Source organism: Octopus sinensis, linkage group LG21 (assembly GCF_006345805.1).
Source record: "Octopus sinensis linkage group LG21, ASM634580v1, whole genome shotgun sequence".
NCBI lineage: Eukaryota > Metazoa > Mollusca > Cephalopoda > Octopoda > Octopodidae > Octopus > Octopus sinensis.
Window position 1 is genome coordinate 8,607,090 of NC_043017.1, and position 24,064 is coordinate 8,631,153.

General features: G+C 38.3%; 1 protein-coding gene and 1 long non-coding RNA gene across 3 annotated transcripts; one reads left to right on the top strand and one right to left on the bottom strand.

The window, feature by feature from the left end:
• Positions 1 to 542: 542 nt before the first annotated feature.
• Positions 543 to 1,675, top strand: LOC118767437. Its single transcript, XR_005003361.1, has 2 exons — positions 543 to 599; positions 695 to 1,675. It is a non-coding gene; the product is annotated as an uncharacterized LOC118767437 (long non-coding RNA).
• Positions 1,676 to 8,057: 6,382 nt separating this feature from the next.
• LOC115222947 (ankyrin repeat and SOCS box protein 8) lies at positions 8,058 to 21,434 on the bottom strand. Of its 2 annotated transcripts, none has more exons than XM_029793351.2 (3): positions 21,282 to 21,434; positions 13,896 to 14,130; positions 8,058 to 9,661 (listed from the first exon to the last, which is right to left on the bottom strand). In XM_029793351.2, the coding sequence occupies exons 2-3, from the start codon at positions 14,124 to 14,126 to the stop codon at positions 9,029 to 9,031; spliced, it is 864 nt and encodes a 287-aa protein (XP_029649211.1). In that variant the 5' UTR covers positions 14,127 to 14,130; positions 21,282 to 21,434; the 3' UTR covers positions 8,058 to 9,028. The 2 variants fall into 2 exon arrangements, with proteins under 2 accessions (XP_029649211.1, XP_029649212.1); XM_029793352.2 differs by lacking the exon at positions 21,282 to 21,434 and adding an exon at positions 20,977 to 21,112.
• Between the last annotated feature and the right edge of the window lie 2,630 nt (positions 21,435 to 24,064).

The following is a 24,064-nucleotide window of genomic DNA, read 5'->3' on the forward strand; positions in this document are numbered from 1 at the left end:
TTTACACAAAAAAATGATTTCCCTTTTTTTTTTTTCTATTTTCAAAAATTCTACTAATTTCATGTTTAAAATTCCAAATTATAGAATTAATATTTTATTAGAATTCACTATATGTAATTATAGATATTTTTTTTTTTTAATAATAATAATATAAACAAAATTGCTTTATTAAAATAATTTCCTGATTGAAATATTTTTCTCAAATCTTGGGTGGTAAAATGTATTTATTAATTTTTTTTTTTTGGTAAAAAACAAAAAACAAAAATTTATTCAAGTGGCGGAGTAAATACTTTACAATATTTATTCCAGCCCTTTATTTCTGTGTTCAAATCCCATCAAGGCCAACTTTGCCTTTTGTCCTTTCAGGGGGATCAATAAAATAAAGTACCAGGCAAGTACTGGGGTCGATAGTTTTTGACTATTCCCCTTCCCAAATTTGAGGCCTTGTGCCTATTTAAGGAAATTATTATCATTAATATTATTATTACTATTATTACTACTACTAATTATTATTATTAATATTGTATTGTTTACTTTTGATATATTTCATCCTGTAAAATCACAGTATATGTATACATTGGATGGACGGACAAACATATGTGTATATATATATGTATGTATATATATATATATATATATATATATATATGTATGTATATATGTGATGTGTGTATGTGTGTATATATATATATAGATATATATATAAAATGTATAGTTGATGGACATGGGAGAAGCGGTATACACTGTAAAGTTTTTAAGAAGAATAAAGAAGAAGAAAAAGAAACAAAATGAAAAGATGTTGAACTGAATAATTTTTCAAAAGAACTATTTCATTTTGGAGAGCGGCCCCTGGGTCAAGGCAATTTCTCCTTTTCATGTGTAGCTGTTTACTATTTTACTCTGATTTTATTTCTTAAAACAATCTTGCCTCTTCCTACACCATCTGCAACAATTTCTGATTCCGATAAACAATAAACGGATTTGACTAGTTTGATTTTTTTTTTTTTTTCTAGTTCTTGATGATATCTTGTTCCACAGAAAATGGATTTTTAGAAATAAAAAAAAAAGTGGAAATAAAAAAAATTAACTAAATTACAAATCGTGCTCCAGCATGACCACAGCTACCCGGCTGAAACGAATAAAAGAATCCACAGACACATGTAGACCTCTTTGTTAAAACTCTACTAGAAATTCATCCTTTTCACAAACCAACCCTCTTTTTTTTCTTTAAAAAAAAAAAAGATTTCCTTTTTGAATCACCTTAGTTTCAGCAGTTCTTCACCTTTTGTTGTTCTACTCGCTTAGAGTTTGATTAACAAAGATTATTTATTGATTTCTTTAAATATTTCAGACAATACTTTTTCCTTCCTTTCATTTTGTGTCCACCTTTTTTCCTTTTTTTAGAGAAGGTCTTACATAGATCAATTGATAAGGCTGACATTTAAATGAAAGGGGAGAGAGAGAGAAAACGAAGGAGGTGTATGTGTGTGAGTATGTGTGTGGGTATATATACGATATATAAATAAAAAATATATATATACATATACATGCAAGCACACACACACGCACATGCGTGGATACTTGTGTGTATGAATGTGCGCAAGTGTGCCTGTGCAGCATTACCATGTCATATCTATCAATTTGTATGGATTTTCAGTAAATGTATGACCCATTATTCTGTTGTTCAATTGTTTTTATTTCTACACTGCGTTGCTCCCTTTCAAAAATACTGTAACCCCATACAGGGACAACAGTAACATTCTTCAGTAAAAATTTCTACCCTTTTACTACAACCTATAAAACTACAATATTACCATACTGGAGCAACAGCTAACTTTATTTTGTCAAATAAACTTTGAATAAATTCTTTCTACATTGTGCTGCTCCCTTTAAAAATATTGTATTACCATTCTGGGGCGACAATAACATTCTTCAGTGAAATAAACTTTGTTAAATTATTTCTACAATTCACTACTCCTTTTAAAAATACGGTATTATCAGTCTGGGGCAACAGCGAACTTTCTTTCATGAAATGAATTTTGATAAATTCTTTCTACATTATAGATCCATCATGGAGCTACATTTCTCAGTCAAATAAACCATAATGAATTTTTTCTACAATCTGCTACTCCCTATAAAAATACTGCACTACCACCCTGGGGCAACAACTAATATTTTTCAGTCAAATATTCTTTGCTATACAATGTTGCTCTCTCTTTCTAGCATGGCTGGAGTGCCAGTCACAAAATCTGGCAGTCATGCATTTCTAAGTGAACAAGTCTAGTGTTTTGCAGAGCATAAGCAGAAAGCATTGTTCTCTATGAGGCTAAAAGCTGGGCTATGAAAGGAGAGCTTGGCAATTGCCTTGATGGAATGTACACCAAACTACTCATAATGGCTTAACCCTTTTGTCACCATAATTCCATTGAAATACACTGCGTTTATTTCAATTAATTTTGAAAATAACGAAGAAACTAGTGTATTAATCTGGTGTTTGGAACATAAACTAATATGAAAGTTTGATGGAAGGTTTTAACTGATGTCAATGCAAAGCAGGAATTTTGCATCACAGAAACAAGGCGGCGAGTTGGCAGAAACTTTAGCATGCTGGGCGAAATGCTTAGCAGTATTTCGTCTGCCGTTATGTTGAGTTCAAATTCCACTGAGGTCGACTTTGCCTTTCATCCTTCCGGGGTCGATAAATTAAGTACCAATTACGCACTGGGGTCGATGTAATAGACTTAATCCCTTTGTCTGTCCCCTCTGTGTTTAACCCCTTGTGGGCAATAAAGAAATAAGAAACAGGGGCAGTCTCACAAGCAGAGGTGAATTAGGGTCAAAATGGTTAAAATATCTCCTGGCACGAGCATAAGATCAAATAAATCTATGGACACATTTGACCCAACTCTGCTATTGTTGCTCAACACAAGAAACGGCTTTGCTGTCCGTTGTCATCATGACAAACAACTGGCCATATTATTAAAAGGACATGATAATATAGTCCTCATCATCTGGTCAAAAGAATGAAGTGCAAAGCATAAAGAAATACTGTTTTGGGATTTCTTCCAACTTCACAGAACAAATTACACTTTTATGAATCTGCAATCATCTGTGAGACGTGTGACCCCAGGCAAGAAATTAGCAACTGAAAGACATGCCATGGCTTGAATTCAGAGTTCAATATTGTCCTAGATATAAAAAAACTGGGTTGCCTTTGTTGGAATGCCTTTCATCATAAATCTGCTTGATAAAGGGTAGCATGGAGTTAAACAATAGCAACCAGAGACAGCCTTGTCTACCTAAGTCGTATTGGGTCATCCCATAAATGCGGTTTTTTCAGATGCATGAACTAAAAGTCAGAGAGGGACGGGATAAACTACCTGCATCAACTTGCTATAAAAGCAGGTAGTAATTTTACCATGTGCTTATTCTTAGTGCAAGTTTTGAAGAGTGCAGTTTGATTTTAACAGTCATTTTTTCAAAGCTATAATGGAAATGAGAAAGGGGCATATTTTGCTTTATGAGTTCAATAAAGGCAACAACGCAATGGAAAGTGCAAGGAATATTAATGCAGTATATGGGGATTGGACAATAAGCATAAGCTGGTGTCAGTGGTGGTTCCAGAAATTCCAAGTCGGAAACTACAGTCTAGAAGATGAGCCTTGTCCTGGAAGATCTTCAGAGCTGGACAAGGACATCCTGCAAACTCTGATGGAACAAAATCCCATCGTAACTGTTGAAGAACTAGCAGAGGAGCTTGGATTTGGTCATTCAACCATTCATCAACACCTGCATGCCACTGGAAAAGTCAGCAAATGGGTCAATGGGTTCCTCACAAACTTTCTGAGTCTAATCATGCACAGAGGGTGAATGTGTGCTCTTCTTAGCTGTCACACCTCACAAATGAACCTTTTGGGGACTGAATAGTGACTGCTGACGAGAAATGGGTTCTCTATAAAAATGTCAAGTACTGAAGACAGTGGGTAGGGAAAGGGGGGATACTGGCACCCCAGGCTAAAGAAGGTCATCACCCACGTAAGGTGTTATCTGTTTGGTGGGATATGAAAGGCTTAGTCTATTCTGAACTTTTAAACCCAAACCATATGATAACAAAGGAGATCTACTGTGAGCAGCTTGAGTAGCTTAAGTTAATGCTAGAAGGAAAATGACCATCTTAGGTTTCAAGACAAAAGGTGGTCTTCCATCAGGATTATGCTCAGCCACTTACTGTGACGATGACATTCCAAAGGCTGGAGCAGTTTCAATGGGAAACAATGTCCCACCCACCATATTCATCAGTCACTGCCCCATCTGATTATCATTTATTCTGCAATCTTCAAAATCATTTGGACAGAGAAAATATGAATTCTGTAGAGGAGGTCAGAACAGGACTGGAAGAGTATTTTTCATCACAGACAAGTGAATTTTGGAAGAGGGGCCTTGCAAGTGTACCAGATAGATGGAAGAGCATTGTAGAAAATGAAGGAGAGTATATTTGAGTTTGCAAAAAGAACTTTATCTTAATTTTGAAAAATATTTATGGGATGACCCAATAATTATGTATGACAGGAGGGTCTCAGTAATTAAGTTCCACAATGAGGTACAACCACTTAGTTGTAAGTAGGTACCACAGCTTTATCCAATCCACCATTGTCAGTGAGGTACAATCCACCTAGCTACATGTAAGTAACATGGCTTTATAAAAGACACAGCTGTCACATCTAGGTACAGTCCATCTAGCTATAAGTAGATGCTGTGGGTTAATGTAATCCATTACTGTCACAGAGAGGTACAGTCTACCTAGCTATAAGTGGGTACCATGAATTTATGGTAAATCAAATCCCCTGCTGTCATGGGTACAGTCCATCTAGTTGTAAGCAGGTACCCTACATTTAGGCAATCCATTACTGGATGCCGGTGTGTTTGTGTCTCCGCAACTTAGCAGTTCGACAAAAGAGACTGATAGAATAAGTACTAGGCTTACAAAGAATAAGTCCTGGCGTCGATTTGCTCGACTAAAGGTGGTGCTCCAGCATGGCCGCAGTCAAATGACTGAAACAAGTAAAAGAGCGAGAGAGAGAGAAATCCTATATGTGTGCGTGTGTGCACGAAATTATGATAAACACATATTGGTATTATTAGTTCATATGTTCGTTAGCACACCGGACAAAATGCTTAGAGACATTTCGTCTGACTTTACGTTCTGAGTTCAAATTCCACTGGAGGTCGATGTAATTGACTAGTCCCCCCACCACCACCACCAAAATTTCAGGCCCTGTGCCTATAATAGAAAAGGTTATTAGTTCCTCTGTAGGTTTAACCATTGTAACTGTTTGGAATACTACACAGGATGTAATAATGGGTAACCGTTTAGCATTTAAACCGGCCATAATCCAGCCCCAAATGTTCTACCTGTTTTATGGTCAAACTGACCGGATCTGGCCTCTCACACCTACCCTACTATGTCATTCTAAAAATAAACAAGCACATCATCGAAATCTCAAAGCTGAGAGATAATGCAGGATTAATTCAAATCAATGTGAATGAATAAGCATTGGATTTGTCAGAATAACCTGGAGGATAAAGGTTTTAAGCCTCCAGCTGTACTTGGAACATCTGAACATCCAATGCAGAGACAGTTCTATATTGAAGAGGTGAAGAATTATTTACATTATTTACATTTGACAGATATTTGTCCTCATCGTGTTTGTTGTTAACACAATGTTTCGGCTGATATACCCTCCAGTTTTCATCACGGGTATATGGCGTAGTGGTTAAGAGCACAGGCTACTAACCCCAAGATTCTGAGTTCAATTCCAGGCAGTGACCTGAACAATAATAATCATCATCATCGTTTAACATCCGCTTTCCATGCTAGCATGGGTTGGACAAATGACAGGGCTGGCGAACCAGATGGCTGCACCAGGCTTCAATCTTGATCTGGCAGTTTCTACAGCTGGATGCCCTTCCTAATGCCAACCACTCCAAGAGTGTAGTGGGTGCTTTTACGTGTCACCGGCACGGGGCCAGTCAGGTGGTACTGGCAACAACCTTGCTCGAATCTTTTACACATGCCACTGGCACAGGTGCCAGTAAGGTGATGCTGGTAACGATCACGCTCAGATGGTGTGTTTTACGTGCCACACACAGACATAGAGAGAACATTTTGTAAATATATATATATATATATATACACACACACACACACACACATACAGAGTGGGCTAAAAGTCACACACAAAATAAATTCAATACTCTCCAGAATTGTTGAAGACATGCTTCAATTTTTCTAAAATTAAAATAAACTAATGATGAATACACATACTTGTAAATGAACAAAATGAATAATAATAATTTCAAATTTGGGCACAAGGCCAGCAATTCTAGTGGAGGGAGGTAAGTCAATTACATCGACCCCAGTGCTCAACTGATACTCATTTCATTGACCCCAAAAGGATGAAAGGACCTTGCAATTTGAACTCAAAAACGCCAAGATCAGTAAAATGCTGCTAAGCATTTTGCCTGGCACATGCTAACGATTCTGAAAGCTTGCTACCTTAATAACAATAACAACAATAATAATCCTTTCTACTAAAGGTACAAGGCCTGGAATTTCTAAGGAGAGGGATGGTTGATTACATCGACCCCAGCACTTGATGGGTACTTAATTCATTGACCCTCGAAGGATGAAAGGCAAAGTCAACCTCAGCGGAATTTGAACTCAGAATGTTAAGACAGGTGAAATGCCACTAAGCATTTTGTTTGGGGTGCTAACAATTCTGCCAGCTCATCAACTTTAATAATAATAATAATAATAATAACAATAATGATAAGAGCACTCAGAGAGCACAAACCTCTGCCAAGGCAACACTAACATCCTCTCAATGATTAACCAGAGAAGATTTTTAAAATGAGAATATCTGAAATAAACATGAATGCTCTCGCAAAGCAGAATACTAAAAATGAACTCGACCGTTCTCAAATAAAAAAAAAAAACAGGAAAAAAACAGGAAAAATAATTCAGAATCCCTGTCTGGTACCAGTTTGGTCCCAAAATCTAATCAGTTTGTGCCAGTCAGGAGGCCAAACATCCCTGAAAGTTTCATCCAAATCCATCCAGTGGCTCTTGAGATATCTTGTCCATGGACAAACAGACACAAATGGAAACAATACCTCCACCTTTGCTAAGGCAGAGGTAATAATAATAATAATAATGTTAATATAAATAAAATGACAAATGTTTTAGTGTATGACTTTTGGCTCACCCTGTGTGTGTGTGTGTGTATTAATTAATGACTGACAAGAGTAGTTTAAGTAAAATAAATCTATACATTGTTTTCTTCTTTTATTGTTCAAAGCCAGAATTACATTTATTGCAACAGATTTTGTAAGGAAAGGAATCACTATACATGCATAGAGGCTTACAATAAACGCTGTTGTATACAAGAGAAAGGGCCTTAAAAGAGTGCTCTAATATGTACAAGAGAGGGCACATTAAAAGACTGCTCCATGATACAGGACAGAAGGGGCTTTAAAAGAGAGCTTTATTATATAGGACAGAAGGAGCCTTAGAAGAGGGCTTTATTATATAGGACAGAAGGAGCCTTAGAAGAGGGCTTTATTATATAGGACAGAAGGAGCCTTAGAAGAGGGCTTTATTATATAGGACAGAAGGAGCCTTAGAAGAGGGCTTTATTATATAGGACAGAAGGAGCCTTAGAAGAGGGCTTTATTATATAGGACAGAAGGAGCCTTAGAAGAGGGCTTTATTATATAGGACAGAAGGAGCCTTAGAAGAGGGCTTATTATATAGGACAGAAGGAGCCTTAGAAGAGGGCTTTATTATATAGGACAGAAGGAGCCTTAGAAGAGGGCTTTATTATATAGGACAGAAGGAGCCTTAGAAGAGGGCTTTATTATATAGGACAGAAGGAGCCTTGGAAGAGGGCTTTATTATATAGGACAGAAGGAGCCTTGGAAGAGGGCTTTATTATATAGGACAGAAGGAGCCTTAAAAGAGCTTTATTATATAGGACAGGAGGAGCCTTAGAAGAGGGCTTTATTATATAGGACAGAAGGAGCCTTAAAAGAGCTTTATTATATAGGACAGGAGGAGCCTTAGAAGAGGGCTTTATTATATAGGACAGAAGGAGCCTTAAAAGAGCTTTATTATATAGGACAGGAGGAGCCTTAAAAGAGAGCTTTATTGCACTGGACAGGAGACTTAAAAGTATGCTTTATAATACAGGACAGAAGGGGGTCTTAGAATAGTGAAATGATGCCTTATTATTGAGGACAGAAAAATCCTTAGAATTGAGATTTATTATACAGGAACAGAAGGAGCTTTAAGAGTGTGTTACAGGGCAGAATTGGCCTTAGAAGAGAGTTTTATTATAAAGGACAGAAGGAGCCTTAAAAGGGAGCTTTATTATAGAGGACAGAAGAAACCTTAGAAGTGAAATTAGAAAGGGCAGAAAGAGCGTTAGAAGAGTGCTTTATATGATATAGAGTAGAAAGAGGCCTTAGAAGAGCGGCCTAATATATAAAGCAGTGGGAGCTATTAGAAAAAGAGGGCTTACAACAAATCACCTCTGATCCATCCAAACCAAGAAGCAAACAAGTTGGTCCCTTCAGTTTATTGGGGGTTACTTTCATCACATGATGCTTGTAGCAGATTGCAGATGAAGCCTGAAGAGAATCTGGAATGATGGAACCAAATGAAGGTCAAGGAAGGGCAGGAGGTAGCTAAAAACTGATCCTTATGGGTTTATGTGAAGAACAGGGTGAGAAATAGATGGTAAGATAAATGGTATTTGAGAGGGGAGGAAAAAGGGATAGAGAGGAGATAGGGATGAGAGGAAGGGAGATAGGGGTGAGAGAACGAAAAGAGAGAGGGAGTAATAAGTGAAAGAGAAAGGGAGATAGGGATGAGAGAGAGATGAAGAGAGAGAAATCACATTCATATGTATCGCACTCACTCATTGTTCAACCATTGTCAAAAAAAGGAGTCATGAAGCCATGTCAATGCTTAGGTTTGCAACATGAGCAATTTTTGTAATTGAGTTGGTAGGGGTAGTTTAGGTATAACCTCTGGTAGATAACAGTAACCCAGGGCTTTACGTATGACCAGACAACAAAGATTTTGTAGCGCACAAGGGTTCCTACACAGTGACAATAGCAACTTCTTCACCTTGTTATCCTGACAAAGCTCTGAAATCAAATCTACACATTTACTGTGCATACCTGATGGACCTGAAGCTTTAATTAACAATTCAAGACTTGTGTTGTCCAAACAGTTCAACCCTCTACTCTGGACATAGGCAGCCTGCATTAAAGGTGTGTAACCCCTAGTGTTTCTGTTGCACAGATCAGCGTTATATTCAAGAAGTAGTTGGATGATCTTGAGGTTCCCCTTCAGTGCAGCCCAGCTGAGGGGGGTGTCACTGTTATCGTTGCGGACATCAGGGTCAGCCCCCTGCTGCAATAACACCTGGACACATTCAATCTTGTTCTTGTACGAGGCCCAGTGTAACGGGGTGTTGCCACTGCCATCACGTGCATTTATGTTTGCCCCATGTTGCAGTAAGATCAGTATGCACTGTTCGTCTTTCTCGGCTGCATAATGCAAAGCTGTCCTCAGGTAACCATCTAAGTCATTCACCTGAAAGAAATCACAATACACTAACTGCACTAATTGTTGCAACAGCTCAAAAAGGGTGGATGTATGTGTGCACGTACACATATGTATAAATGTATAAGTTTATATACATACACACATACATACATACATACACACACACACATACATATATATACACACACCACACACACATATATACACACACCACACACACATACATATATATACACACACACATACATACATATACACACACACATACATACATATACACACACACACACATACATATATATACACACACACATACATATACACACACACACATATATATACACACACACCATACATATATATACACACACACATACATACATATATATACACACACACATACATACATATATATACACACACACATACATACATATATATACACATACACACATATATACACACACACACATACATACATATATATACACACACATACATACATACATACACACAAAAGAAATGAAGGACAAACAAATGGAAAGTGATAACAAATGAAATGCAACAAACAAAATATACCCTTCTGCCTAGAGATTCTCACAGTTTTGTCACCTTGAGGCAGGTATTGCTAACCCTAGCAGCATCAAGAGACAGATAAAGCTGTTAAGGACTAATAGGACACAAGATACACACAGTTTAATCTGAGCAACTAGGACAGAAAGAAGAAAATGTTTCATGACCAAAATATAATAAAGCAACACAAGACAATATTACACATGTGCAAACATGGGAAGAAGGGAATACAGGATAAGGTGCTGAAACAGGTGTTGCCATAATGTGGGCTTGAACCTGGGATCTTGTGGTTGTGAAGTGAACTTCATAACCTTTGCTACTACACACACAAATTATATAAGTCTTTAGAGTAAATCCCAGCTGTTCCCTCTTGAAGCACATCTGCTTATTCCATTACTTCAATCAATATCATCATCATTTAACATCTGCTTTCCATGCTAGCATGGGTTGGACGATTTTGACTGAGGGCTGGCGAACCAGATGGCTGCATCAGGCTCCAATCTTGATTTGGCAGAGTTTCTACAGCTGAATGCCCTTCCTAATGCCAACCACTCCGAGAGTGTAGTGGGTGCTTTTTATGTGCCACCCGCACAGGTGGTACTGGTAATGACCCCGCTTGAATCCTTTTACACATGCCACCAGCACAGGTGCCAGTAAGGCAACGTTGGTAACGATCACGCTCGAATGGTGCCCTTTTACGTGCCACTGGCACGGAAGCCAGTTGGCTGCTCTGGCAACGATCACACTCGGATGGTGCTCTTTGCACCATGCTAGCATGGATGCCAGTCATCGATTTTGATTTTTATTGATTTCATTTGCCTATGGAGAATAAATAATATTAAGAAATTTCCATTTTCCTGTTTTGCTTTAAAATGTGTGTGTGTGTGTGTGTGTGTGTGTATGTGTGTAGGTACAGCTGCATAGTTAAACCTGCTTAGCAAACCATGTGGCCCTGGATTCAATCCCACTGCACAGCAACTTGGTTAAGTGTCTTCTATTAAAGCCCCAGGCTGGCGCACACAATTCTTGTGAGCAGATTTGGAAGACGGAAACTGAAAGAAACCTGTGTGTGTGTGTGTGTGTACAGATGCATATTTGCAAATCCTGATCATCATTTAATGCTCATATTCCATGTTAGCATGGGTTCGACAGCCACTTTACAGAGTGGACTGGGTGCTATTTTTGTGGCACCAGCACTCGTAAGGTCACCAAGTAACTTGCGAGACAAAACACCCCTTGATAGAGTGAGGGTACAGTATTGAGGGATGTGACGTTATGCCAGCTGTTGAGGAGCTAAAGCATGATAGAGGGACAGGAAAAGTGTCTTGTTGTACAAAATATATGTATATGCGAATGAATATATATATATATATATATATATATATATAAATGGATGAATGAATTATCTTTTGTTTACTGTTAACATGGAAAATTCAGTAAACAGTTACCAGGGTAGCAAAATTTACGCAAGTAACAAGGATGTAGCAACCTATTCAAAGGTAGAAACTCCGGGTTAATGTGCAGTAATTTGTATAGTATAAGTAAATAAATGGAGTTGAACGCAGATGCTATTCAAATGCTTTTACTTTCTTTCCTGATGAGAAGATTGCATTTACACCATTTATTCCTTTGGAATAAAACCAATGTTGTCTTCGAAACATATGTCAAGAGTAAAAGAATTTGAATAGCATCTGCATTCAACTGCATTTATTTACTTATATATATCTGTAATATATGTGACAATTATTTACTTGCCATAATAAAACTGAGTTTCGGCTGTCGGGGTGGAAACCTGCACCGGCATCACTTCAGTTATCGAGGCAATCCAAATATGCTATGAAAATGACTATTAAACAAAGGGAAACTACAGTGTAATTGACTGTTATTAAGACAAAAGAGCTATTAGAATGACCGTTAAATAAGGGGGAAAAAACCAAAGGGGAGGAAGTAAAAAGTAAAGGAGTAAAAATACTCATAGCAATCGCACACCCACGTACATGTGCCTATATGCATATGCTCATCCACACTCACTTGAAACACACATGCGCACCCACACATACGTCAAAAAAATATACATACCCACACACAAAAAAGTTCCTATACACGTCTAAAATATGCACATGCAGGGTGAAAGGTAAAATACAGAAAAAATGTATAAAAATATATAAAGCAATAAAAACATATCTCTATAAATATGTAAAAAATATATAAGAAATATATGCAAAATGTATAGAGAGATAAAAAGCTTGTACGTGGACACAATATAAAAAGCAAGTTCTATCTGTGATCTAGGTGGGACCAAAAACATAATATTTGGCTACGAGTGGACATATCCAAAAAGTTCAGTTCTTGAATTTAGACATGAAGCAGGGTCTAAGCTGCTTTTCCAGGTGAGCCATCTTTCCATATCACAAAGACCGCACTTTGCACTGCCGCTGGTGTAAGGCTTACACTTGGCTAAGATCTTCCAATGGATGTTGTAACTGACACCTTTATCATTTAATGTCCGCTTTCCATGGGTTGGACGATTTGACTGAGGACTGGCAAACCAGATGGCTGCACCAGACTCCAATCTAATCTGGCAGAGTTTCTACAGCTGGATGCCCTTCCTAACGCCAACCACTCCGAGAGTGTAGTGGGTGCTTTTACGTGCCACCGGCACAAGGGCCAGTCAGGTGCTACTGGCAACAGCCACACTCAAATATATATATATAATATATATATATATATATATATATATATATATATATATAAGTTCAGCAAACAATTTAGATTCAAATGAATATGGTACTTAATTTAGATGCACCAGAATTTTTTTATGGTATTACCCATAAAAATATGCGGGGTGATTATAATCAAAAATAAGCAACAAGAATGGATCCGGTAATTTAGTACAATTGTTTCATACTACAACATTTTATTAAAAGCTGTAAATATTACAGCAGATTTAATATGTCGAGTAATCTTCAGCTAATTTTATATAGGTTTTCCAATAATATAAAGTTCTCAGATCAATTAGTAACATCTTAGGGAAGGTAAATATACAGATAAAGATGTAGATATGAATCTCAGGAACATGAGGTAGTGTGTATATATATATCTATATATATATATATATATATATATCTCATGTGATTGACCAAACTATCGGATGTTATACATCACTGGTCACAATGTGTTTTGCTTTGTTTTAGCTTTTGAATGATGCCACCCTGCTGGCTATGCAAGCAGGCCAACATTCCCCTTGATTGGAAGACTATGCTGTCACAGGGTGATCTGTTTACAGCTGAGGGGACTGGAGCAACATGAAATAAAGAGTTTTGCTCAAGAACATAAGGTGCTGTTCAGTCCAGAAATTGAACCCACGATCTAGAGATCATGAGTGCAACACCCTAACCACTAGGCCGAATGCTTTCACATGTGTGTATGTGAATATACGTATGGGTGTGTGTATATATGTATACACACACAGATTCATCAAGCTTTCACTTATCCAAGAAAACTTCACTCACACAGTTCCAATTAACTCATGTTTCTGGTAGAAGACAAGGAGGAACTTGCCCAAGGCAGCAAATCAAAATCAACTTCAAAAGCGTTGGACTGGGGAATAACATGCTCAATGACACAACCCACAAGCCAGCCCTCACCCCACAAAACCCTTCAGATTTTCTTTATCATTTCTACTTACTCTGGCACCATTTTGCAGCAACAGTTGCAGACACTCAGCATCACTGACCATGCATGTACAGTGCAATGGAAGCAAAGAGCCATGGGGTTGGTTCACATCGGCACCGTTGTTGATTAGTTCTTCTATATCATCATCGAAAGGTTGGTCCACCAAGTTCCAGTTGCTGATGGCCCTGATCAGTCTTTCAGACATTTCATACGACCGTTGTACCGTCTCCATTATATACCACATTGCTCTGCAATACGAGATATATCACCGATGCTATATAACAGCAGTTCAATGTTGGAATAATAAAAAAAAATAATAATAATAATAATAAAAAGAAGAAGAGAAATGCATCCATAGAGCCACAAAAATTATTATGGTACCTATTGTGATTGGTGCATTTGGAACCCGTCTCAAAGGAAGCAATATTCTGGCAACAAAAGTTGCAAATAGCAAACTTCATAGGAAGCACTCAGTTGGCAGCAGTCCTTGGAACAGCTTGTGTGTCGAGAAAAGTGTTGCGTCTCCAAAGCTGCAGGATGGAACTGAGATATAACATAGACAGAGAAATCAGAAGTGGATAAATAATAATCTTTTGTTTTAGACACAAGGCTTGAAATTTTAGGAGAGCGGGTGGGGCAAGTCGGTTATATCGACCCAAGGGGTCAACTGGTACTTATTTCATCGACCTCGAAAGGATGAAAGGTAAAGTCGACCATGGCAGAATTTGAACACAGAACATAAGAACAGAGAAAATGCCGAAAAGCGTTTCGCGCGGCATGCTAATGATTTTGCCAGCTCGCTGCCAAATAACAATAAATCAAAAACTCTTTCTGAGAATAGCACAAGGACCCCCCACCACAAGAGTATGAAAGGCTGAGTTGATCGTGGGGATTTGAACTCAGGATATAATGAATTAAAAGAAATGCAGCTAAGCATTTTGTACAAACCTCTAACAATTCTGCCAACACACCACTCTAATAATAATAATCCTCCTACTATAGGCACAAGGCTTGAAATTTCAGTGGAGAGGGTAAACCGATTACATCAACCCCCACCAGTGCTCAACTGGTGCTTATTTCATCACCCCTGAAGGATGAACCTCGCTGGGATTTGAACTCGGAATGTAAAAGGCTAGAAGAAATGCCACTGAGCATTTTGCCCAACATGTTAATCATTCTTCCACCTCACCATGTAGCAGGACCATTAGCTTCCCAACCACATGGTTCTAGGTTCAGTCCCACTGCATGGCACCTTAAGGAAGTGTCTTCAACTATTGCCTAGGGCCAACCAAAGCCTTGTGAGTGGATTTGGTTGGCAGAAACTGAAAGAAGCCCATTGTGTGTGTGTGTGTGTGTGTGTGTGTATATATATATATATATATATATATGTGTGTGTTTTAACGGAAGACACTTGTACCCATGATGGCTAAAACTTAATACCAGTTGACGAGCTGGATCCCATATGATGGAGCTTTAAAATAAATTTTTGCTAAAACTGATTATCGTCATGTCTATTTGTCCGTTTTCTCAAGGAGTTGCGTAAAATAACTTCCATACAGGAAAGTCTTGCGGTGTTTACGAACAGCGGTCATACTTTGTAGGAAAGGAAATGTGTTGAGAAGCGGGGGGTGGGGTACAGCACTGAAATTGGCAATTTGGGGGGTGGGGTGGAATTTGTTATCTAGACGTGTAATTTCCGTTGTATGAAACTCAGGAATGATGGAAAGGAAAAAAAAAAGGGGAGTATGTTTTTTTGTTTCCCAGTGATATGGAACTCCCAAGGACAACTACTCCAAAACTCATGGAAAGAAAAAAAAAGGGAGTATGTTTTTCGTTTCCCAGTGATATGGAACTCCCAAGGACAACTACTCCAAAACTCATGGAAAGAAAAAAAAGGGAGTATGTTTTTCGTTTCCCAGTGATATGGAACTCCCAAGGACAATTACTCAAACTCATGGAAAGAAAAAAAAAGGGAGTATGTTTTTCGTTTCCCAGTGATATGGAACTCCCAAGGACAACTACTCCAAAACTCATGGAAAGAAAAAAAAAGAGAGTATGTTTTTCGTTTCCCAGTGATATGGAACTCCCAAGGACAACTACTCCAAAACTCATGGAAAGAAAAAAAAAAGGGAGTATGTTTTTCGTTTCCCAGTGATATGGAACTCCCAAGGACAACTACTCTAAAACTCTGTTTCTTTTCCCAAGAGTTATGGCAGTAACGCAGCTTCGCAGGTGCAAGGGGCTGGTTCACCTCCGACGACACCTTTATGTAGCCGGCACTTATGGGGCTGCTGTATAAGTTTGTATAGGCATGGAGTCCCATAGGGGTGGCGCGCGGTAAACTTAAGGCCTGCTCCAGGCAACACACACACTCTAGCTACGCCACTGGGTATAGAACTTCAAGGGGACAGGACTTCAAAAACTCCTCTGTAAATTGAACACCTCGTGTAATAGTTGTTTTTGACTAGGCCCAAGACAGCCCTGTGCTCACAAGATATTCCGAAAAAGGAAAGGAATGTGTTCCTATCACATTTTATAAATGACGGTGAAAAACAAAATAATTGATAGGATCCACGTTGCACAATAGAGATGCAGACGTAAATTTAAAGAGGTTTCTAAGAGGCAGAAGGTTGTAAAAGTAAATTATATGTGGACTGTAATTGTCGGTGTTTAATTTATCATGAAATACTGTCATTTATAGTAAGATTAGAAAATAGACGAAGAAGTTGGAATAACTTACAAATAATAATAATAATGCCGATAATCTCTTTTATTTGCCCTCGGGGAGAAGGACGTGGTGGAGCAATACAAAGTGCTTGTATGGGGTTATTATATATAATTAAATTTTATACATTTATAGGCACAGGCGTAGCTGTGTAAACAGAAGCCTGCTTCCCAGCCACATGGTTCTAGGTACAGAACCACTGCGAGGCACCTTGCGTGTCTTCTACTATAAGCCTTGGGCAGACCAAAACCTTGTGAATGCATTTGGTAGACAGAAACTGGAAGAAGCCCGTCGTGTATATATATTTACATATAAATGTATGTATGTTTGTCTGTCCCCTACCATCACTTGACAACCGGTGTTGTGCTTACGGCTCTGTACCTTAGCAGTTCGGTAACAGGCACCTATAGAATAAATACCAGGCTTTAAAAAATAAGTCCTGGGGTCGATTTCTTCAACTGAAACGCTTCAAGGCGGTACCCCAGCATGACATATATATATATGGAGAGAGAGATAGTATTAGAGTAAAAAGAAAGAAGGGGAAAAGGGAGATGATAGTGATGTTCTTATGAAGAAAACAGGAGGAAATAATGAGCAGATAAAATGTATTTGTATAAAGGGTTTTTTTTACCCAATATTTACACACTATATTTTAAGGTTCGAGTTTAACCGTTCCAACAAAGTATATATATATATATATATATATATACCATAAGGGACGTTAGCCATCCGAATGTGGCTAGGGACAGGGCAGGGCGGTGGGGGTGTTACTGATGCATTTAGCCCCAGGCGATCATCAACGTCACCAGAAGGGCAGACGCCATCTGGTGACGTTGATGATCGCCTGGGGCTAAATGCATCAGTAACACCCCCACCGCCCTGCCCTGTCCCTAGCCACATTCGGATGGCTAACGTCCCTTATGTTATGGAGCAGTTACTGTCTATACCTCGTTTAGAGAATTATTATTGCTATATATATATATATACATAGTTTTGGGATTTGGTTTGCAAGATTCTTTGTGCAAATTTTAGAAAAAATTATGAAATGAGTGGAAATTTTACTGGTGTGTTAATAACCCACAAAAAGATAATGTCTCTCCTCAGACACAATAAATATATATATAGAGGTGAATATATATTATATTATATAAAGGCCCCACGGAAAGCAGGTCAAAATGTCCATGGATACCCTGGCATTAAGTTTCACACTTGCCTTGGGCGAGTATACACAGTGCATCCCACTCAACAAGAGTGCTTCTACCTTCGTCTACTACTGCATGAGGTCAGAGGGCCAACGTCTTTCCAGGCCCTAAAAACCGTTCATGGACATGTCTGCACAACACACAGAGAAGCCTGCTATCGACAAGGTCTGTTAGAAGATGGTGCACAATGGGATGCAACTTTAGGAGAGGCTGCTTTATCACAATCACCTAAAAGTCTCAGGGCACTATTACTACAGGCATGCGAACTGTGTGATCCGGCCACTCTATGGCTCAAATATAGAGACAACCTGGCTGAAGACTTTCAGCGCCAAACTCAACTGCTCTATCCTGACATGGAGGGTATCAGCAATGAAATCTATAAGAAAACACTCATTCACATTGAAGACAGAATTGCTAAACTGGGTGGAGATGAATTGTCGACGTATGGCCTGCCACAAGCATTCAGATCAGGGTCAAATAGCCTTCCCACTGCTGTCATTCGTGAAACAACCTACGACACTCAAGCGCTTTCAAAGTACATTGTTGAAAATGAGCCTAAATTACTTCCAGACCAGCTGCAGGCCTACAGAACTATTCTTAACAGTGTATGCCAATGCGAGGGACGAATCTTCTTCCTTGATGCTCCTGGAGGGACAGGAAAAACATTTATTACAAAGCTTCTCCTTGCAGAAGTTAGGCAGCATCAGGACATTGCAGTAGCTGTAGCCTCCTCTGGTATTGCAGCTTCTTTGTTACCCGGTGGCAGGACAGCACACTCAACTTTTAAACTCCCTCTCAATTTAGCAGCATCCGAAATGCCTTCATGCAACATCAACAAAAGCTCAGATCAGGGACAAGTACTTAAAATGTGTCATCTAATTGTCTGGGATGAGTGCACTGTGGCTCACAAGGGAGCTTTGGAAGCATTAGATAGAGCCCTGAAAGACATCCGAGACTGTCAGGCTCCAATGGAAGGTGTAACGCTTCTGTTGTCAGGTGATTTCAGGCAAACTCTTCCTGTCATTCCAAAAGGCACTAGAGCAGATGAAGTCCAAGCATGCCTAAAGTCCTCTACCCTGTGGCATCATGTTACAATCCTCAGTCTCACCACTAACATGAGAGCTCAGCTACACGGCGACAAAATGTCCACAAAGTTTGCACAGGACATTTTGACACTTGGTGAAGGCAAGATGCCTCTCGATGCTGCAGGACAAATGGAAGTGTGGTCATTTTCCTCTGTTGTTAATTCTGTAGATGACCTCAAAAACAAAGTCTTTCCCAACTTCACACAAAACTACCAAAATCACAATTGGCTGTGTGAAAGAACAATATTAGCTCCAAAAACGTCGCTGTTAATAAAATTAATCAACAGTTAATGCATTCTCTTCCCGGCAGTATACACACTTACAAGTCGGTTGATACAATTCCAGATATAAATGAAGTTGTGAACTATCCTCCTGAATTTCTCAATTCACTGGAGCCTCCTGGACTACCTCCACACATATTAGCGCTTAAAGTTGGAACTCCGGTAATGCTACTTCGCAATCTGGAACCACAAAGACTTTGCAATGGAACACGACTGGTGATAAAGAAAATGATGTCACACGTTATCGAGGCGATCATTCTTTCTGGATGTGGAAAAGGTGATGATGTCTATTCCAAGATTTCCTCTTACTCCATCAGGAGCAGAAATTCCATTTACATTCAGAAGACTGCAATTCCCCCTTCGTGTCAGTTTTGCCATGTCCATTAACAAATCTCAGGGTCAAACCCTCTCTGTAGCTGGTCTTCTCTTGGAAGAGCCCTGCTTCTCGCATGGGCAACTGTATGTTGGCTACTCAAGAGTAGGAACCAAAAGAAACCTTTTTGTATATGCTCCACAAAGAAAAACAAGGAACATTGTTTACAACGAGGTGTTATAATCTCAACAGCCAGGAGGTATATAGATAATCCCCTTTTTTTTAACAAACTTCATGTACTTTCATGTATTTATATTAATATACATATGTGTGTGCATATCCATATATATATATATAACAGAAAAGTCTAATTCTTCAATTGAATGTAACCGGGCAACGCCCGGTATCTCTGCTAGTCAGGAATAAAAGAAGAGTAACTCGGGAACAAAGTAATAAGGAATACAAGAAGAGTGTAAGTCGTGAGCAAGGTTAGTAGTCAGGAATACAAGAAGAGTGTAAGTCGTGAACGAGGTTGGTAATAAGGAATACAAGAAGAGTGTAACTCGGGAACAAGACTAGTATGTATATATATAATATGAATTAGAGATAAAACCACTGTTAGGCAACTCAAACAATTATAGAGATAAACCAATAAATAAATAATATAAACATAATATAATATATATAAAATTTTAATCTTTTTTTCCAAAAGGTATAAAAAGAATAAATATAATATAATAAGTAATATAATAATAATAATATACACACACACGTGTGAGTAGACGTACGAATGAATGTGGAACTCATATTTGGTAGGGTTACATATATCATTAAATAATAGTTTGACTGAGGCTCTGTACAACCTGAAGTTTCGTGGTCTCGTAGAATGAAGAAGACACACCAGGTATATAATAATAATAATAATGAAATTATTGTATACAGTGCTCAGGTGCACCACAACTTGTCGGAACGTGCGTATAAAATATATGCAGTAATGTACAAATGTCTGGAAAGCGAACAGTGTATGAATCAGATACATGCTTGTGTGTGTGTATGGAGGGAAGGAAATCAGATGTAGTGTTGGCGAATCTCAGAAAGCATGAAAGTTTTGAAGGATGCAGTGCTCCGACGACTAACAACTGATGCCGGCAGTTTGTTCCATGCTTCAGCAATTCTCAGCGTGAAAAAAATGTTTCCTGAAGTCATGGGAGCTGTGCTGTTTCCTGACTTTGTAAATATGTCCACGGGTGTTAGACGGGTGGAGTTTGAAAAGGTGCTCAGAGTTATTGTTTGTAAGATGGTTAATAATTTTATGGGTGTCTGCCGAGTCAGCTGCCAGACCTCGGAGTATCAATGTGTCCATGCCCAGGGAAGAAGTAAGGCGTTCAGTAATATATATATATATATATAATATATATATAGAGAGAGAGAGAGAGAGAGAGAGAGAGAAAGTAAGATAAATAATTTGGTAATTTAGTTATGACTTACCAAAAGCGAACTATCGATATCCAACTCGTCCAGGTTGGAGAAAATATCATAATTAAACGGATGCAAATTAATATTTTTTTCTCTTCTTTTTAAACTCCTAAAACTTTCAGCTAAATTCTGTCTCAAGAAATGAACAGACACTAGTAGAACACTTCCAGGACTTAAGCAGTGTTTTTCACTGTATCTTCTATGAATAATTGCTGACAGGTAACAGCCGTGGGGGGAGGAAAGTGGGAAGAAAAAAGAGAGGAACAATATAAGCGAGAGAAAGAAGGAAATAGAGAGGAAGCTGGTTCAAGTCTTACCTTGATCAACAATAATCACGTTCTTCCAGCATATTGAGTGTCGGAGCTTATAAGTAAACACCGACGAAAAGTGTAAACTCAAATCTGATTGGTTGTTGAGAACTAGATTTCGACCAATCACAGTGTTTTAAATGATCTCTACCTAAGTTAAACAGCTGTTTGGTGTTAGCGTATTGTCTTTAGCCCTAGGTCAGTAGGAAGCACCTTGACCCGGAAGACAAACTTACGATGAAAAGACATTCCAGTTGTGACCTTCGCGTCTTATTTTATTTTATTATTTTTTTGCTCAGGTAGGCGCAGGCATGGCTGTGTTGTTGAGGAGCTCGCTCAGCGGCCCTATGGTTTCAGGTTCAGTCCCACTGCATGGCACCGTGGGTGTCAACCACTCTAGTCCGGGACCGATCAAAGCCTTGTGAATGAATACGTACGTATGTATGTATGTATGTACGTGTCTGTGTTGGTCCCTACCACCTTCACTTGGCAACCGGTGTTGGCTTGTTTACGTCCCCATAACTTGGCAGTTCGACATTGGAGATCGATAGACTAAGTTCCAGAATTAAAGATACGTACTAGGACCGATTTGTTCGACTAAAACCCTTCGAGGCGGTGCTCCAGCATGGCAGTGGTCCAATCACTGAAACAAGTAAAAGAAAATATAAGTACACAGTGTATCTAGGATTACGTTATCCCAATGTCTTTTTTTTTTGGTGGGGGAGGGGGGGTAAAAAAGAATATGATTTGAGAGTAATTTGGCTGCTATTTCTAGCAGGACGTACAACCACGTTGAGTTTTACTCGTTGATTCGTTATTATCGCTATTGCTTGCCCCAGGTCAGTGTATACACACACACACACATATGGTGGGGTACTGAAACGGGAACCTTATGGCTGAGAAGCAAACTTCTAACCCCACGGTCACACCTGCACCTTTGCTACCTTACAAATAATAATAATAACAGTTTTAAGTTTTGCCACGGGGGTAAGCAACTTTGAGGGGAGGGTGCCAATCTGTTATATTAACCTCCAATACTTGACTGGAACATATCTTAAGGAGGAAAGACAGAGTCGACCGCGACTGGATTTGAACTCAGGGCATAAAATGTTGGAAGACATGCCGTAACGTACCGTTTTTTCCCCCCTTCACTTCTCAAATAAATATATTTATGTAGTAGGAAAATGCAATGTAAGGGAGATAATTATGATCATCTTTAGTTTTAACCGTTTAAGAGTTACTTCCCTTGTCACATTTTGAATTTCCACTAGGTCCACATTTTTTAATTTCGTTTGTTGGTTTTTATTTTTATTACATGAGAAAATGCGAGCATGAAATGTCATATTCTTAAGATTATATACCTGGAAAGGTACAGGACAAGTTATTACACCTGTAAAAGCATAGGACAAGCTATTACTTCTAGTAAAGTAAAGAATAAGAAACTTTTTACTTAAAATATTGCAGCAAAGAATGCCAGTTCTAATTTATCAATCTTTACAGTTCTCGTCTTTTAAATTTATTGTACAAAACTGTTCAGCTAATTTGTAAGTTTGTCTAATTAGTCACTTTTTCTGTATTTAAGGTAGAAAATTAGCCAAATTCTACTTAAATAAGTATAGTGTTATTTGTAAACTATAATAAAATAAGTTTTAATGTTCAAATTTTAATTTTAGCTGCAATATTTTAAGAGTAAACCCTGTTCTTTGTGATACATTCTATCAGTGTCGGAAGTTTTAAAGTGTTTAGTTAACGAAAAATTAATTAGATAATCTGTGCGTCTAATTGACAAGATCCGAAATAAATGAAAAGCAAAGTCGACCTCGGCGGAATTTGAACTCAGAACAGACGGAATACCGCTTCTAAAACACAAAATTTTGTCAAAAACATTAAGAGTAAACCCAGTTCTATGTGACACATTCTACCAGTATGGGAAGTTTGAAAGTGTTTAGTTAAATATAAAATTAATTAAATAATCTGTACGTCAAAGTCAACCTCGCGAAATTTGAACTCAAAACATAGAGATAGACGAAATACCTATTTCTTTACTACCCACAAGGGGCTAAACAAGGACAGACAAACAGATTAAGTCGATTGTATCGACCCCAGTGTGTAACTGGTACTTATTTAATTCGACCTCGACAGAATTTGAACTCAGAACGTACGGCTACACATTTCACCCGGCGTGCTAACGCTTCTGCCAGCTCGCCGCCTTAGGATGAAAACATTCATTTTAGAAATATATTCTTTATTCTGATTGCTTGCGCGTTACTTCTTACTTCCTTATTTACTGACATTAAATTTCGTATCATTTTACCTCATAACTGTTTTTCTACTAATTTTTGTTCAATGTGACTCGCGGTTCTGAATTCCTCAGGCATTTTTCTATAATGTAAGACTAAGAAAAGTATACTTTTAATTTAGAATTTTTTAATTTATGTTAATTGAAGATGAATATCTTCCTTACTGCTCCCCCTCCACTTGAGGATGCAGATATTTTGATGTAACTTTTTTCTACTGAACCAAATTTCAAACTATTTATGGCAATGTGTAGCTGAGGAGGTGTCTTCTTTAAAGCTATTAACAGTTTACAATTTAGTTGAGAACTGAATTAGTGGTGAAGCTTGGAAGCTGCTGCGATTGACGAAATGGTGGACTTAAGAATATATTCAACCTTTACCGTGATTGAATGACATTTATCAACAAAATACATTTTAATCTTAACTCAGATACATAAAACGTTCTCGTGTTTAAATGGTGTTTTGTGAACAAAAATGACTCTTGCAGAATATCTG

Coding starts and splice junctions, on each gene's coding strand:
- LOC115222947 (XM_029793351.2), bottom strand. CDS start 14,126: ATGTGGTATATAATGGAGACGGTACAACGGTCGTATGAAATGTCTGAA. Junction 9,662..13,895: donor TGCTGCAAAATGGTGCCAGA/GTAAGTAGAAAT, acceptor GATTTCTTTCAG/GTGAATGACTTAGATGGTTA.